Below are 13,819 nucleotides of genomic sequence, written 5' to 3'. Positions count from 1 at the left end.
GAAAATTAAATTAGTTTTCCAATTAGCAAATCCTGAGTGTTTGGCTTAGTATAATTGGTTATTTTAGTCTTTTAAAGTATTGGTGTACTCTCACTTATTTAAGCTCCAAATGGTTTTGAAAGGAAAACCAAAAGTTGGAAACTTCAGCAAAGGTTGAAGGACAGTCATCCTGCACTTATGTTGGGGTGTCATACTTAAGTGAGCAACAAAGTCCCAATGCCACAGGTGTATAATATGAAGCACCTACAGTAGCCATGCAGTCTGCCGTTACAAACAAAGAGCTGAATTCGAGCGTGGTACTGTAGTAGGATGCCACCATTGTAACAAGGCAGTTTGTGAGATTTCGTCCCTTGTAGATATTTTGCATGATCAAGTGGTATTATTCCAAGCTGGAACCATTTGGGAAACACTGCAACCCAAACACAAAGATACAGAGCGAGGTCGCAGAGTGCTGAGGTCCATAGTGCTTAAAAGTCACCAATGTGCTGCTAATTCAGTAAAAGCCGAGCTCCAAACCTCCTCTGGCATTAACATCAGCACAAAAACTGTGCGCCAGGAGCTACATGGCATGGGTTTCCATGTCCAAGCAGCTCCTCTACATGTAATGTGTAAGTGGCCCAGTACTTTTGTCCATATAGTGTACCTCTACAGCGGCCATTCCCAGACCTAAGAAGGCCATGGCTCGCTTTGATATCTGAAAATCTTTTGTGGTTGACCCAAGCCTTTAATTACATCTCTAATCAACCCATTGTACTGTTTCCCAACAACCAAGAGAATGCTTTGCTTGTAAATATTTAATCATCACATTTTTACAGTAATTTAAACCACCTCTTACAGCCAACTTGCAGTACACTGACAGCTCACCAGGTGGCCTTGGCCCACACTTTCAGAATCACTGCCCTGATGTTATTTTCTAATCAAGTGGAACCATTTCTGTGTCATGCTTTCCTCCACTAGCCTTCCTTCATTCCCCAAATACTTCAAAAAATAATAAAAATTCAGCTGAGCATGACTCAGAAGCTACAACATAATCTTATTATAGTCTGTTGTATCTGTGCAGGAAACCCCCCAACAAGTGATCCTGTCATCTCCCTTTGAATGATTCCACTGTAAACAGTAAATACATAAAAATGCCACAAAAACAAAACAGACCCAGAAATGCAGCATTCATCAGAAGTAACCAATTTAGCAGAGCTCAGCTGTTTTAATGTGGATTCTTTGAGACCACCCACACCATGAGCTACAAAACCTGACTAAGCAGTCCTGCACACTGTGCTGGGTTAATCCTGACCACTACTGCTGAGCATCTTTATGCCTACATCAGTGACCATTTAGAAGTTAGCTAAGTGTAGTGCATTGCCACTTATTCACATATTACTCCATTACTATGAGCACTACAGAGACAATAGATTTTAGATATACTCATATTACTGCGATAATAGCAGCAGGAGTGGGTGAAAAATTAGGCTGTATAATTAAATCAAGGCTTTTCTCAGGTTTTAAGGCCAAATGCATTTTTCCACTTTTATGTTGCAATCCATGGGGAGGCAGTAATTGTATTGATTGTAGCCATTAATTAGGGGAAAGCGGTGTAATCTGGGGAGAGACACTGAAATAATTCCCCTTAAATGTTTCTGAGTGGAGCCGGGCCAATCAATCAGCTGGGGCGACATCTCTGGTGAGCCTGACACTTGAGTGAGGTGTTTATTAAAGAACAAATAAGCAATCAGTGATTACAGCTCATAACAATCAGCCACTAAGAGATAAGTGTGAGAATGAGCCACTCCAATTCTTAGACAACAGTGGACTAAAAATAGACGACATAAACAATGTGGACGGCAAATCTGTCAAACACACATGAAGATGAAGGAATGACAAACCCTGGCAGTGGTTTAATGTACTATAATTAAGTGTATAAGCATTTATCAGACAGCTACAGTTACTAGTTACTTTATCAAGATTTTTCATGCAAAAAATATACTTTAACCAAGCTGCGACCTTCAGGGTTTCATCAGCGGCTCTCTCCGCGGTTCGCTGGAGTCCCGAAGCCTTAGAAATGGATTCATAGACCGATAGATTTCAATGGCTTGGTTTCTTTTCAGTTTCTATAGATTGTGGCTTGATGTGCTGCTTTCTGAGATCTTTTTGCTGTCTTCACTTTGCCAGACGGGTTCTATTAAAGTGATTTCTTGATTCAGCAGGCCTGGCTGTGAAACTGAACTCAGCTTTCAAAAAAACACACTCATGATTTCACAAGCTAAATGGACTGGTTCTTATATAGTGCTTTTCAACCCTACTTGAGCACTCAAAGCGCTTTATACAACGCGTCTGCATTCACCCATTCACACACACATTCATACAAGGAGAGCTAAGCTAGCTCTAAGTATCTAACATTCACACACACATACACACATCGCGAGCAACTCGGGGACCAACATCTTGCCCAAGGAAACTTTGGCATGCATACTGGAGCAGCCAGGAATCAAACCACCAACCTTCCGATTAGTAGAGGACCTGCTCTGCTTCCTGTGCCACAGCCACCCCAAATGTAAGCAATCGATTTTTCCACGTTTGGATAGATTTTGTCCTTTAATCAGTAAACTCATCATTTAAAAACTCCATTTTGCCTTTACTCAGTTTATCTTTGTCTAATATAAAAATCTGTTTCATGATCTGAAACATGCAAGTGTGAAAAATGTGCAAAAGAAGAAGAAGAAATCAGGAAGTGCCAAAAACTGCAGTGCCTCTAGTGGTCAGAATAGACTGCCATATTAAAATGCTCAACTTTACAGCATTAAACAGCCAAACAGCTGTTTGGACCCTGTGGATAGGGTCTCCTTTCATAACAACTTTGTGCAGGTTGATTTTTTTTTAAATAACATCCACCTGAATACTCCCATTAAAGACGCGTCCACACTGATTGACAGATGTCCTGAAACAGGAAACTGCAGCATCACTTCCCCTAATCGGAGTTGTGTTTGTGCTGTTGGAGTCTTTTAGAAAACTAACCTGGTAATATTATGTTTTTATGATAGTTACAGATCATCCAAGAAGTTTCTGCTTCATCCTTCGAGAGTGAAATTACAGGATTTTAGGACACCAATAGCAGATTTATGTGTCTGTGTGTCAGTTTATGGATGCAGCTTGCTAACCAAGCTTGCTGGTATGAGATGGGAACTTAGCACTCCACCCTCTCATAATAATATAGTAACTTCTGGCTACCAAAAAAAACAAACTTAAAAAAACCCCATGTGGCAGCCATGGGTGATGTCATGGTGGCTATGTCCACCTTTTATACAGTCTATAGATTCCTCCATCTATCTGGTATTGTGTAGGTCCTCCTCGTGGAGACAAAACCGCTCTGGTGTGTGTCCTGCACTGTCTAGCACTAGAACATTGAGAGTGGATCCTTTGAGTCCCAAGCATTTTGGGTGATCGGGGGTATTCTCTCTCAATCAGATTTGGCTCTAAGAGTTTGGAGGCCTGGTGAACGGCTTTGACTCTTTGTCATGTTCCTTGATCCATTCCTGATCTCACTAAATGTGCACCAGAACATCACTAACCTAAACCTTGCTGTGCACATCTGTTTGAAATGGATTATTTCTTAATATAGACTACTGAAAAGGAAGCCATGATAGTGCAGGTCAATTAGAATCACAAGATTTCTTAGCATAACATCCACACGTGTCTCCTGTCATGGTTTTAACGCTGCAGCTGATCGATGTATCAGCCAATATCACTACTTTTTTGACCAATACACTGAAGAACCATAATTGGTTTTACATTATTTCCATGTCCACAGAAAACCAGTGACGACAACCACCAAAAACTTTGACTACACAGCGACTGTACAGTTTGCATCAATCTGTCTAAGGAGGCCCCCTTCAAGAGCCTTCAAGCAGGCAGAGGGGATTCAATCGGGAAGTCAATGATTCTGTAAAAAGGTCAGCACTTTCACTGCATTTTAAAGTCTTGAGCTTGAATAACTCAAGTCCTCACAAACATCACAGTTCTGCCCCCCTAAGGCCAATCAGGAGCTACAAAGGAAGGCTGTGACTCGGGAGAGGCCACCGGGGGGGATCAAAGTGTTTCAGCCTTTAGACCTACTGCTGGTTGCTCTCTAAGGCACTCCCCTCCTCTCACCTCTGCAATCTGTGGCATGGGAGGGGTTCAGGCCCGCGACGGCAACACAGCATACAAGCTCAGTACCGTCAAGCTGTGCAGGATGTGCTGCTGCGTTGAATTAATTAAAGGGTGACAAAGCTGGGTAGACTGAGCTCAAATACAATCTGGTGCTGGATGACACTTCAGAGCAGACACAGGTCTTTGAGGGCTTGAAGGACAATGGGCACTTGAGGGCTTCTGCGCGTGCTGTCATTTGGTCTTATCAGTGCTGTAAAGTCATACTGACATGATTTGAAGAATAACCACTGGACATACCATATGTAAGTCCATTTTTAATGCAACAACCTCAATCTGGATAAAACCAAACAGTTTATGCTGCCTTGTTTTTTTCAGTGACTTCATTATTTAAATAGACAACGCCTTACAACACACAAGTGACTTGATACAAACCTACTCAGATTAGCACAGGCCAATCCTGCTGAGTTACAAGCTACACAAACACATGTTCACGTAAGGTGACAAGTGTTGTGCAAGTAGGTTAATTATGAAACATAATTCATATAAAAAAACAAAAAGCAACACTAAATTTAAAAACATCGCAAAACACTCAAAGCAGGCCTCAAAACAAGCAGCACCCGACTGCTATAATACATCAAGCCAAATGATGACATGTGTGAGAACACTGCAAAGAGACCTCTCCCTACGTCAGCCACAAAATAAGAATAGTACAAATGAGACAGCACCGTGCATCATTAATCAAGCTTTTCTTGGCTGTCATGAAAACAACACACACACACAGACACACACACACACACACACACACACACACACAGAGACACACACACACTTTACACATTCATATGATGTCCTAAAAACTAGCTGAGACTCACACAAATGAAAGAAGCCTTTTAGAAGCAGGCTGAATCAGCCACAAGACATCAAATAAATGAAAAGCACACAAAATGCTCCTCAAACAGCAGAACAGGGTAGTGGTTTGATGGGGGGGGGGGGGGGGGGGGGGGGGGGTGTTTGGCCTGATTGTTCTGAAATCTAGTTCTCTATAAAAAAAAAAAAAAAAAACCTTCTGCTCGATCCACACACACACACACACACACACACACACACACACACACACACACACACACACACACACACACACACACACACTCCTCTACAGCAGTGTTTCATACTCAGTTAAGATGAGAGAAAAGGTTGTGCGATGTGTGTTTCCTCTCAAAAACCCACAGTTTGGATGACCCTGGAGAGATCATAAATCATTCTGTATGATGTAAAATAAAAAAATAAATAAATCACAGTCCCTCCCGGCATACCATAAACGGTTAATGATCTCAAGTAGTTGGGCGGCTGGTGCACCCTAGTGGTGACTACTGAATCAAGCTTTAAAGTCCTTCACACCCACTCTGCTTCTGTGTGGAGGCTGCACTGATATTGGTTGAAGCTGCGCTGTCAATATTTCCAATTCTCATTTTGAAAGCAAGTACAGCAGTAACCTCTGACGCCCAGACCGTCTTGTGTACCAAAACCACAGCTTCCCCACTGTAATAGTAGAGGGAACACAACACAGACTCATAATCCAGTTAATGGGGAGACAGAGGGGAGGCAATTTTCTACATTTTCTGAATGTCAGAGATGACTGTGGAAGGAAACGATTAGTGGTGGGAGATAAAAAGCGAAAAGGAGGCCCGAGCAGTCCATCAGCTGTTCTTGACACTGTCAATTAGGTAAGGATTTGGTGATTACAACAATTGGAAATTACAGTGTTTGCCAGAAAGCAGAGCTCAGCTCCACTTTGTGTTTCTATTCAGAGTTAGGGGGTAAGCAATACAGTAAATGATAACTGCTTATCAGCAAAGATCAGGGTGAAACATTGCTTAGGCTTGTAAAATCAGTTTTAACTCAGTATGCATGATTTTGTGATTAAGCTGCCTACAGTGGTACAGTGAAGGGCTAAGGGAGGCTGTGTTAGTACACCGAGTCTATGGGGGAGGACAGCCACAGGCAAATTTAAACCAGATTTAGCCCACGTCTCTGCTGGCTGTGGTTTTCTTCCTGAACTCTGGTTTTTAAAGGAATAATGTGACAGCTACAAATTCAAATCTGAGTGACTCCTCTTTCACCTGCAGCAGCTTTACCTGTGAGCTTCTTCATTGGCTGCAGCCTGACACTGATGGTCTGATGGGTGAGCAGCGGGGAGGAGGGCAGAGAGCGCGACACGCCCTCCATGATGCGAATATGCTGCATGCCCTCAGTCATTGAGAGTGGGGGCACGGCGTAGTCTCCTTCAAAGGCACAGTCGCTGTCTATGCTGCCACCTGCAGGATGGGAGGGAAAAACAATGTAGTCAGATATTTTTCTGGGCTTTAAATACATCATTATCTTATAATATTAATGGGACAACTGCAGACTTGATAGCAGACAGCAAAACTAGTCTGCGGTTACTGTGTGAATGTCCCAAATGCTCCCCCCCTCTGGATTTGTACATACATTATTAACTGGGTGCCTTTCATACATTTTGCTGTTTTCACACATGAACTTGGACAGTGTCAGGTGAATCGGGTCAGAAAATTTCTCTCACATTTAGTCTGCTCTCAAGTGAAAGTCCTCCATACTGTTTAGGCGAGGGTGCTGCCCGGATGGAGCGCACTGCAGGAGGCGGGACACACGGCACCGCTCTGAATTCTCCTGACAGTTACCCGCGTCTTTCTGTGCCATTACAGAGACACAAACAACCTATGAGCAAAACAGAATCTCCACTGAACCTAACCCCACTAACTGTGGGAGGAAACTGGAGTGCCCGGAGAAGACCCACACAGACATGGGGAGAACATGCAAACTCCACACAGAGAGGCCTGGGCCAAGGTGGATTCAAACCCAGTGCTGACCACCGTGCTGCCCCATAATTAAGACTACAACAACATCAGCAGATGACTAATCCATAAACTGGATCATGATAAATGTGAAGTGTATCAAGTTTAAGTGTTCCCAGGTTGGGAGACAATAGCCGGGTGGCACAAGGTTAGTTTGGATATAATAGCCATGAAATCCTTGATATACACGTCTCAGTGTATGATCAAAGTATTCTAATAGGCCCGGTCCCCTTTCTTAGATTATATCGTTGTTACACTCTCAGGAAATAAAGTACCTTATGACACCATTATAGGTGCAACAGCTCGTAAATGGGGCTTACTCTGTAAGTTACTGCGTCCGTACCTCCTGTCAAGGTACTGCTGTTATAACTCTTAAGTTTGGTACCTCTCAGACATCATTCTTGAACCTTGAACAAGTTGTACTTTAATGTTATGGTGAATTTACATTCTAGTCTTCCTCAGAGTTTCATTGATCTCATATCTGCACCATCAACGTAAAATCAACAATTAGCCTAACCTGCACGGCTCTAACCTGCACGTCTCTAACCTGCACGGCTCTAACCTGCACGGCTCTAACCCGCACGGCTCTAACCCGCACGGCTCTAACCCGCACGGCTCTAATCTGCACGGCTCTAACCCGCACGGCTCTAACCCGCACGTCTCTAACCCGCACGGCTCTAATCTGCACGGTTTTCTGTGGGAGGAAACCACCAAGCTGCTCATTTTCACATGTAGAATAAAATGTGTCCAAATAATATGTAATAAACAAACATTAAAATTGAAAAATCAATCAATCAAACAAAGAACTCAAAGGCACTCTCTTATTAAATGTAATTTTAAATGCCTTCAATGTCATGGCATGCTCATGTTCAACCTAAACAGTCCAAAGGCAGGTGTTTAGCTCACTGGTTGAGCAGGTACCCATACAGTATGGCTAAAACGCAGCGGCCCAGGTTTGAGTCTGGCCCTCTGCTGCAGGTCCTCCCCCCGCGCTCTCCCTCCCTCAGCATTTAAAGTCTGTTAAACAGAGTTCACAAAAACACTGGATCTTTTCTAGCCGTGTTCCAGTGACTGACCACATCCCTCTCTCCACGGGAATCTGATCCAAAAGGATTTATAAATCACTCCCCACTAAATAAGCTGGCTTAAATGATGACTTAGATTTTACTGCAGTTTAATAAACTCTGTCTGTCTTTTGAGATGCATTCATACTGTGATTGGTGCCGCTGTGTGTAGCTTATGAATTATAAATTTGATAAATATTCTGAGCTCTATGTTAAAACCCTTATGGGCTCCTACACCTGGTGGAGGTTTAAAAAATTCCTATAGGTGGCGCTCCACTGGTGGAATATTCCACTCTCATCCAAGGTGGATGCTCGCCACTGATGGTATTCCACAAGTGGAAGGTTCCTATTGGTGGAACACCACCAGGACAGGTGCAGGGGTTTCATGAAATCTGTTTGACTCCATTACAAAGGCTCGTATGCAGACATGATTGAGGATAAACATGACTGTGCCATGAGAATAAAGACATTTTAATCCCAGTTTTTTTGTGCATTACTGCACCTTAAAGTCTCTGTAGCATTTCCTGCTTGGGAACACACAGATTTCTTTTTACAAAAGGTACACATAGTTACGTTGAGGTTCAACGATTAACCCTAGGGGTACATTTATGTGGACTGTGGGGAGCAAAAATGTCCCAGTTTCTCTAGATTGTAGACTGACGGGTAGAGCTAAATATAACTGATTTGCCATTGTTGGAAGGAGCACAATATTTACTCTCTTTAAGCTCTTTGTTGGACTTCTTTGTTCTCTTTGTTTCTGTTTGTTCACCTGCTGTAGAAGCTGCATCACCCTCTGATAGAGGAGAGGACCTCAGCCTGCTCACTGGATCCTGCAATCAGTGCAATCCTGATATTGAGTGTAACAACACTGGCGTGACCCAGCAGAGAGCAGCCCTACAGGCAACACGTGCAGTTTACATCACTGCAACAAAAAGACAGCCTGTCTGACCTCTGGAAGCCCCACAGTAACACAATACCCAACAATTTTTTATATAATCAAGGATTTTCTAACCATTTGAAATGTTTAAACAAGAAAAGAGCATAGTCATGACCACAAGAGAGCATTTTATTTATGAAAAAAGCCTCTCACAATGAGCAGTAATTACAGATCCAGTATAAACAACCACTTACCATCACTCATACCCCCCCCTTTTCCTCTCTTGCTTTAAAAACCACAAATTATGACAACTTAGGGTTTTTTTTTTTAATTTCACACACACTCATCAGCCAGCTGTCTGTAAACATCCATTTTGTCAATCAGTTCTAGCTCAGACTGCCCATTTCCCTGCAGACGGAGCTGTAAAACCAACCGGTCAAGGAACGGGATCGCGTCGGATAGCAGCCGCAGCAGTGAGACAAGAAGCCACTATCAGACAGCGGTCCCTGAGGAAGCACGTATGACAGATAGGAAGGGGGAAAATTGGCTGCTGTAATGCAAATACATCAGTATTGAAACACTTGCACTCATAGAAGAAATCCCAAACACACACAGACACACACATCTCTCTGCGGCTCTGGAGTCAGTCCATCCATTCACTGGGGAATGTCACTGTGAAAGTGAAAAACACCAGCCAGAGCAGCGGTTACATTCCCCAGCATGGAAATTCTCCACATGTATGCAGACACTGGTGTGAATATAAAACAGCTAACTTGGTATTCTGACCGCAGTGACCGGCAGGCTGGATCTGACCTTAATGCTTTAAAATATCGAATAAAAACAATCATATACTCTCTATATAAGTAAACAAATCTGTGACAGCTCATGTTAAGGTGATCAAGACGAATACAAAAGAAGATGCAATGATTTGGATTTACATTTTAGGTGCATTTTCAACCAAGGTCCCAGGTCACTTTAGTCCAGCTGACTGCAGGTTGTGAGTGTGTCCATCAGTGTAAAGTGACTGTAGGTGAAAAATATGCCAATTAGTCAGCTGCTATATGAAAAGGTGACGGCTCTTTTAACGAGTTATTTTTGTAGCTATATACTGTCAGTCTATTCCTGCAGCATCATCAAATGCACTTGAGTCAAAGCCACTGACAAGTCTGAGGCACAAGGAAGCACAAGGTTACAGGACTTCACTGTGATTACACAAACATGTAGGAGTAGGTTATGGATAATAGGTATGGATCTGTAAATAACTGGACATGAATAACTTGAGTTTATTAGATACCACAGCCTATTTCTAACTAACTAGGCAGCTCAGTCTCATTCTCTTGACTTTCTTTAAAGATATAAACACATTTTGGGGTCAACTTGAATAAAGGCAGATGTGAAAAATGTGACTATAATGTGATATTTAGAATCCCCATAAACCAGTATCATTTCCTAAATGTTGCCATGTTGAGTAATGGCAGTAAGAAACACAGTTTTAAATAGGTCTATATAGCATTATTATCACTCTGACCTTCAGATCAATCTATTGACCTTGAAGAAGAGGTCAGAGGTCAAATGTCACATATTTTAAATCTTTATACAGTACACACCACACTTTTCATTGACCTTGAAGACCTTGGTGGATGTGAGCCAAATTTGAATGGACTGTTAACACGACCCCGCTCTGCACCCCTACGAAGGTTAATCAGAATTCATTCAAAACTTTCAGAGCCGTCATGCTTTCACACAGAACGACGCACAAAAAGGAAGCAGGCAAAAAGCAGGTTAAAACATGATGGATCAGTGAGGACACAAAGATCCAAACGGGATGCAAACCGTGCCCCACACCACTGCTTCCTCTCCCTCCTCCCAAGGCCGACTGCAGGTCTCTCAAACGAGACAATGTGTCAGGGCACCAATGCTGAAAGACATCATGTGTAATGGCATCTGACAAACAGGCATTATGAGATGCCCTGGGAAGAAAACCCATCAGTTCATGTGACGTACGATTCCTTCTGCGATTCCACTGATGTGTTAAAGCCCAACTGACAAAAAGGAAAAAAAAAGTTGATAAAATTTATTTATTTATTTTTTAACTATTGTCTGAGTATGGTGCAGCTTGCAGCACATGCACAGTACTGTAAACTGCACAGCCAGACTTCTGAAGCTTTCAGAAAGTACTTCTGAAAACACACTTCACACATTCACGTTCTAATTTACGCTCGTGGGGCGGCTGGAGCCAATCCCAGCCAATCACAGAGCGAGAGGCAGGTTAACGTAGGGCTAACACAGAGGCAGGCGACCGTTAACGCCTACAGTCAATTTAGAACCACCAATTACCCCAACATGGACTGTGGATGGAAACGAGAACCCCCGCAAGCACAGAGAGAACGTGCACACAGAAAAGCCCCAGCTGGCCTCGGATTGAAACTCAGGGCCTTCTTGCTATGAGGTGACCGTGCTAACCACTGCATCACTTTAATGTACCTTCCCAAAAATGTCACCTAATAACAATAGATGAATATTGAAAAATGTTTAATGCTTGCACAGTTAACCTGCAAACCTACCCCAAAAAGGTGACATTTTTAGGTGAACCTGCAGTGATACATTTGAATAGTAAAAGACCAAATGAAAATAATTCAGACCCTGGTCCAAGCAGTGGAAATGCAATAATGCACCAAATACTTAGATTTGGGCAAAGTTCTTGTGGTGGAAAAGACCCTAATCTCATTAATTAGTCACTTTAATTCTGAAAAGCCTCATTGAAAATTATGATAATGCTGAAAAGGATATTAAATAGTCTCATTCAGGTCAAAAATTAGAAGGGTAGAGAGGGAGCACCAGCCGCACTTCAATGGTGAAATCCACAGAATAAAAGCGGTGAAGGGGAAATTACCGTGTTTCATTTTAGAGTCGTGTACAAGGACCACTCCATGCCTCGAAATAAACAGAACCACCTACTCATCAAGGTGTTCAAAACATGTATGAGGAGGGGGAGGCCACATGAAATCATATTTTAACCCCAAACTTTTCCTGCCAAGTGCACACATTCCTGCTGCTGATAACATCTAATGTCACGCAGCCCATTTCTCCTCGAAGTTACTCAAATTTACAGGCAAAATTACAAGAATATAAAATTCCCTTCCTGTAAATATAACTTCATTTCCAGTAGCCATAAATTTTCCTGCTATAAAATGGAGTAAAATGCAGCCCAGCAAACAAGGCCCCCTGAAAACATTAAGGGTGCAGAAATGGAGCCTGGAAAGAGCCGAGAGGGAACAAATACGGGAAAAAGAAGGTAAAGGTGGGAAAAGAGCTCAGGTTTGTTTTCAGCGACGCAGCTTCTCGTTCACACATATTATACACATTCACACCGTGAACAGCTCACTACACACTATAAGCCAGAGGTGAGAAGAGCAGGTGCTTTTGAAGGCAAAACTATATTTCATGTCAAGATGCAGACTTTTGTCTCTCTCAAGTTTGAAAACAGACAAACAAACAAAACCATTTGGGTGCTTACCTTGGCCGATGTGGCTCAGGTGAGGGTCTAGACTGGGCGAGCGGGGGTCTGCCAAGTCCTCGCTCCCACCATCTGCAGACGAGGAGCACAAAGAGAAAGACAGGGAGTGAGCTCGGTGGTGCTGGCAGCGTGGCGAGGAGGTGCGAGTAAGCAGCAAGGCCACTTCTTCCTCCCCAATCAGCCAGATGTGAGATCTGAGGACACCCAGGAGGCTGCTCACGCACAGACCCTCGACACCCTTCCTCCTGGGGCCCCAGCGGCCCCTTATAGTGGCGAGGGAGGAACGTGCTGCTGAGCTCCATCTTTTCCGCCTCCACATGTTTAGACTAAACACTCAGCGAGCCTCTATCACTAGGTAGGCCCGAGGCTGATAGCATAAAAGTTTACATTACAGCCCCCTGGTGCATGAAGACCTGCGATGGAGCCACAATCAAAGAGCTCACTGCGACATATGTTTAATAATGAGGGAGGACTTGCAGTCAAACAGTGGGCGTCTCCCAGGATAGATCCGCATACAGCTAATGATACGAGGATCAATTACGCCCAGGGGGATCAGGCAGGCAGAATTAGCCACAGTGGATGGAGCTGAAAAGAGCATGTGGGGGGGGGGGGGGGGGGGGGCAGCATCACTGGGCAGCAGAGTCAGTGTCACCAGGGGATTGTTTCATAATCCTGCTCAAGTGCAGATGGATCTACTGTAAAGCACGACAGGCCAGCAGAGGAGGTGTGGAACAAATGATTTATGCTCAGAAGAAATGGATCCCAGTAGAATTAAGTGAGCTATTAATAAAATCTAAACTGAGCTCCTTGTATGAAAACTAGTATGTGCGAGTAGAGTAGAAGGACCAAAGGCTGTTGCATTAAGCAGGAAAGGAAGAAGGCCTTTTATCACAAGAAAGGATTACATATTTTGCCTTGTCCCGCACTGCGTTTCAATCACTGAGCTCATCCATTGGTCCAGAAAACCCAAACAAACACTCAAGTATTATCTCTCCCATCGCACATTCACGCTGTGAGCCACACGGCAGGCTAGACTGGCTTGCTGGTGGAAAGATCAAGCTTGTCGATGGATAGATAGAATAAGCCGTGGGGTATGAATGTGTGAGAACTGGGCCAGCCTAAGAATGATTCCAGCTGTGGACGGGAGCCCTCTGCAGAGGATTTTTCTCTGTTATTGGCAGGATTTGTAAATTAAAAAGCTCTACCAACACAATGAAAAAGGTATCATATTAAAAACACACAATTTCTGCTAAACAGTGTTTACATATTTGGCATTTACAGACAGAAATATAGATTGTGCTGCTAACACCTCCATTACTCGCATGTTCAACACCAACAAAGCCACCAA

The 13,819-nt window shown here is 43.3% G+C and overlaps 1 protein-coding gene across 1 annotated transcript in view; it reads right to left on the bottom strand.

Annotated features, from left to right (window-relative positions):
- Positions 1–13,819, bottom strand: part of tanc2b (tetratricopeptide repeat, ankyrin repeat and coiled-coil containing 2b) — a 135,958-nt gene that overhangs the window by 70,330 nt on the left and 51,809 nt on the right. The window contains exons 3-4 of the mRNA XM_030755739.1: positions 12,472–12,543; positions 6,279–6,458 (exon numbers count right to left, since the gene is read on the bottom strand). Coding sequence (XP_030611599.1) covers positions 6,279–6,458; positions 12,472–12,543 — 252 coding nt within the window. The remainder of the gene's footprint in view (positions 1–6,278; positions 6,459–12,471; positions 12,544–13,819) is intronic.

Source organism: Archocentrus centrarchus, chromosome 19 (assembly GCF_007364275.1).
Source record: "Archocentrus centrarchus isolate MPI-CPG fArcCen1 chromosome 19, fArcCen1, whole genome shotgun sequence".
NCBI lineage: Eukaryota > Metazoa > Chordata > Actinopteri > Cichliformes > Cichlidae > Archocentrus > Archocentrus centrarchus.
Note: the sequence above shows the minus strand (reverse complement) of the source record. Positions and strands in the feature narration are given on the sequence as shown.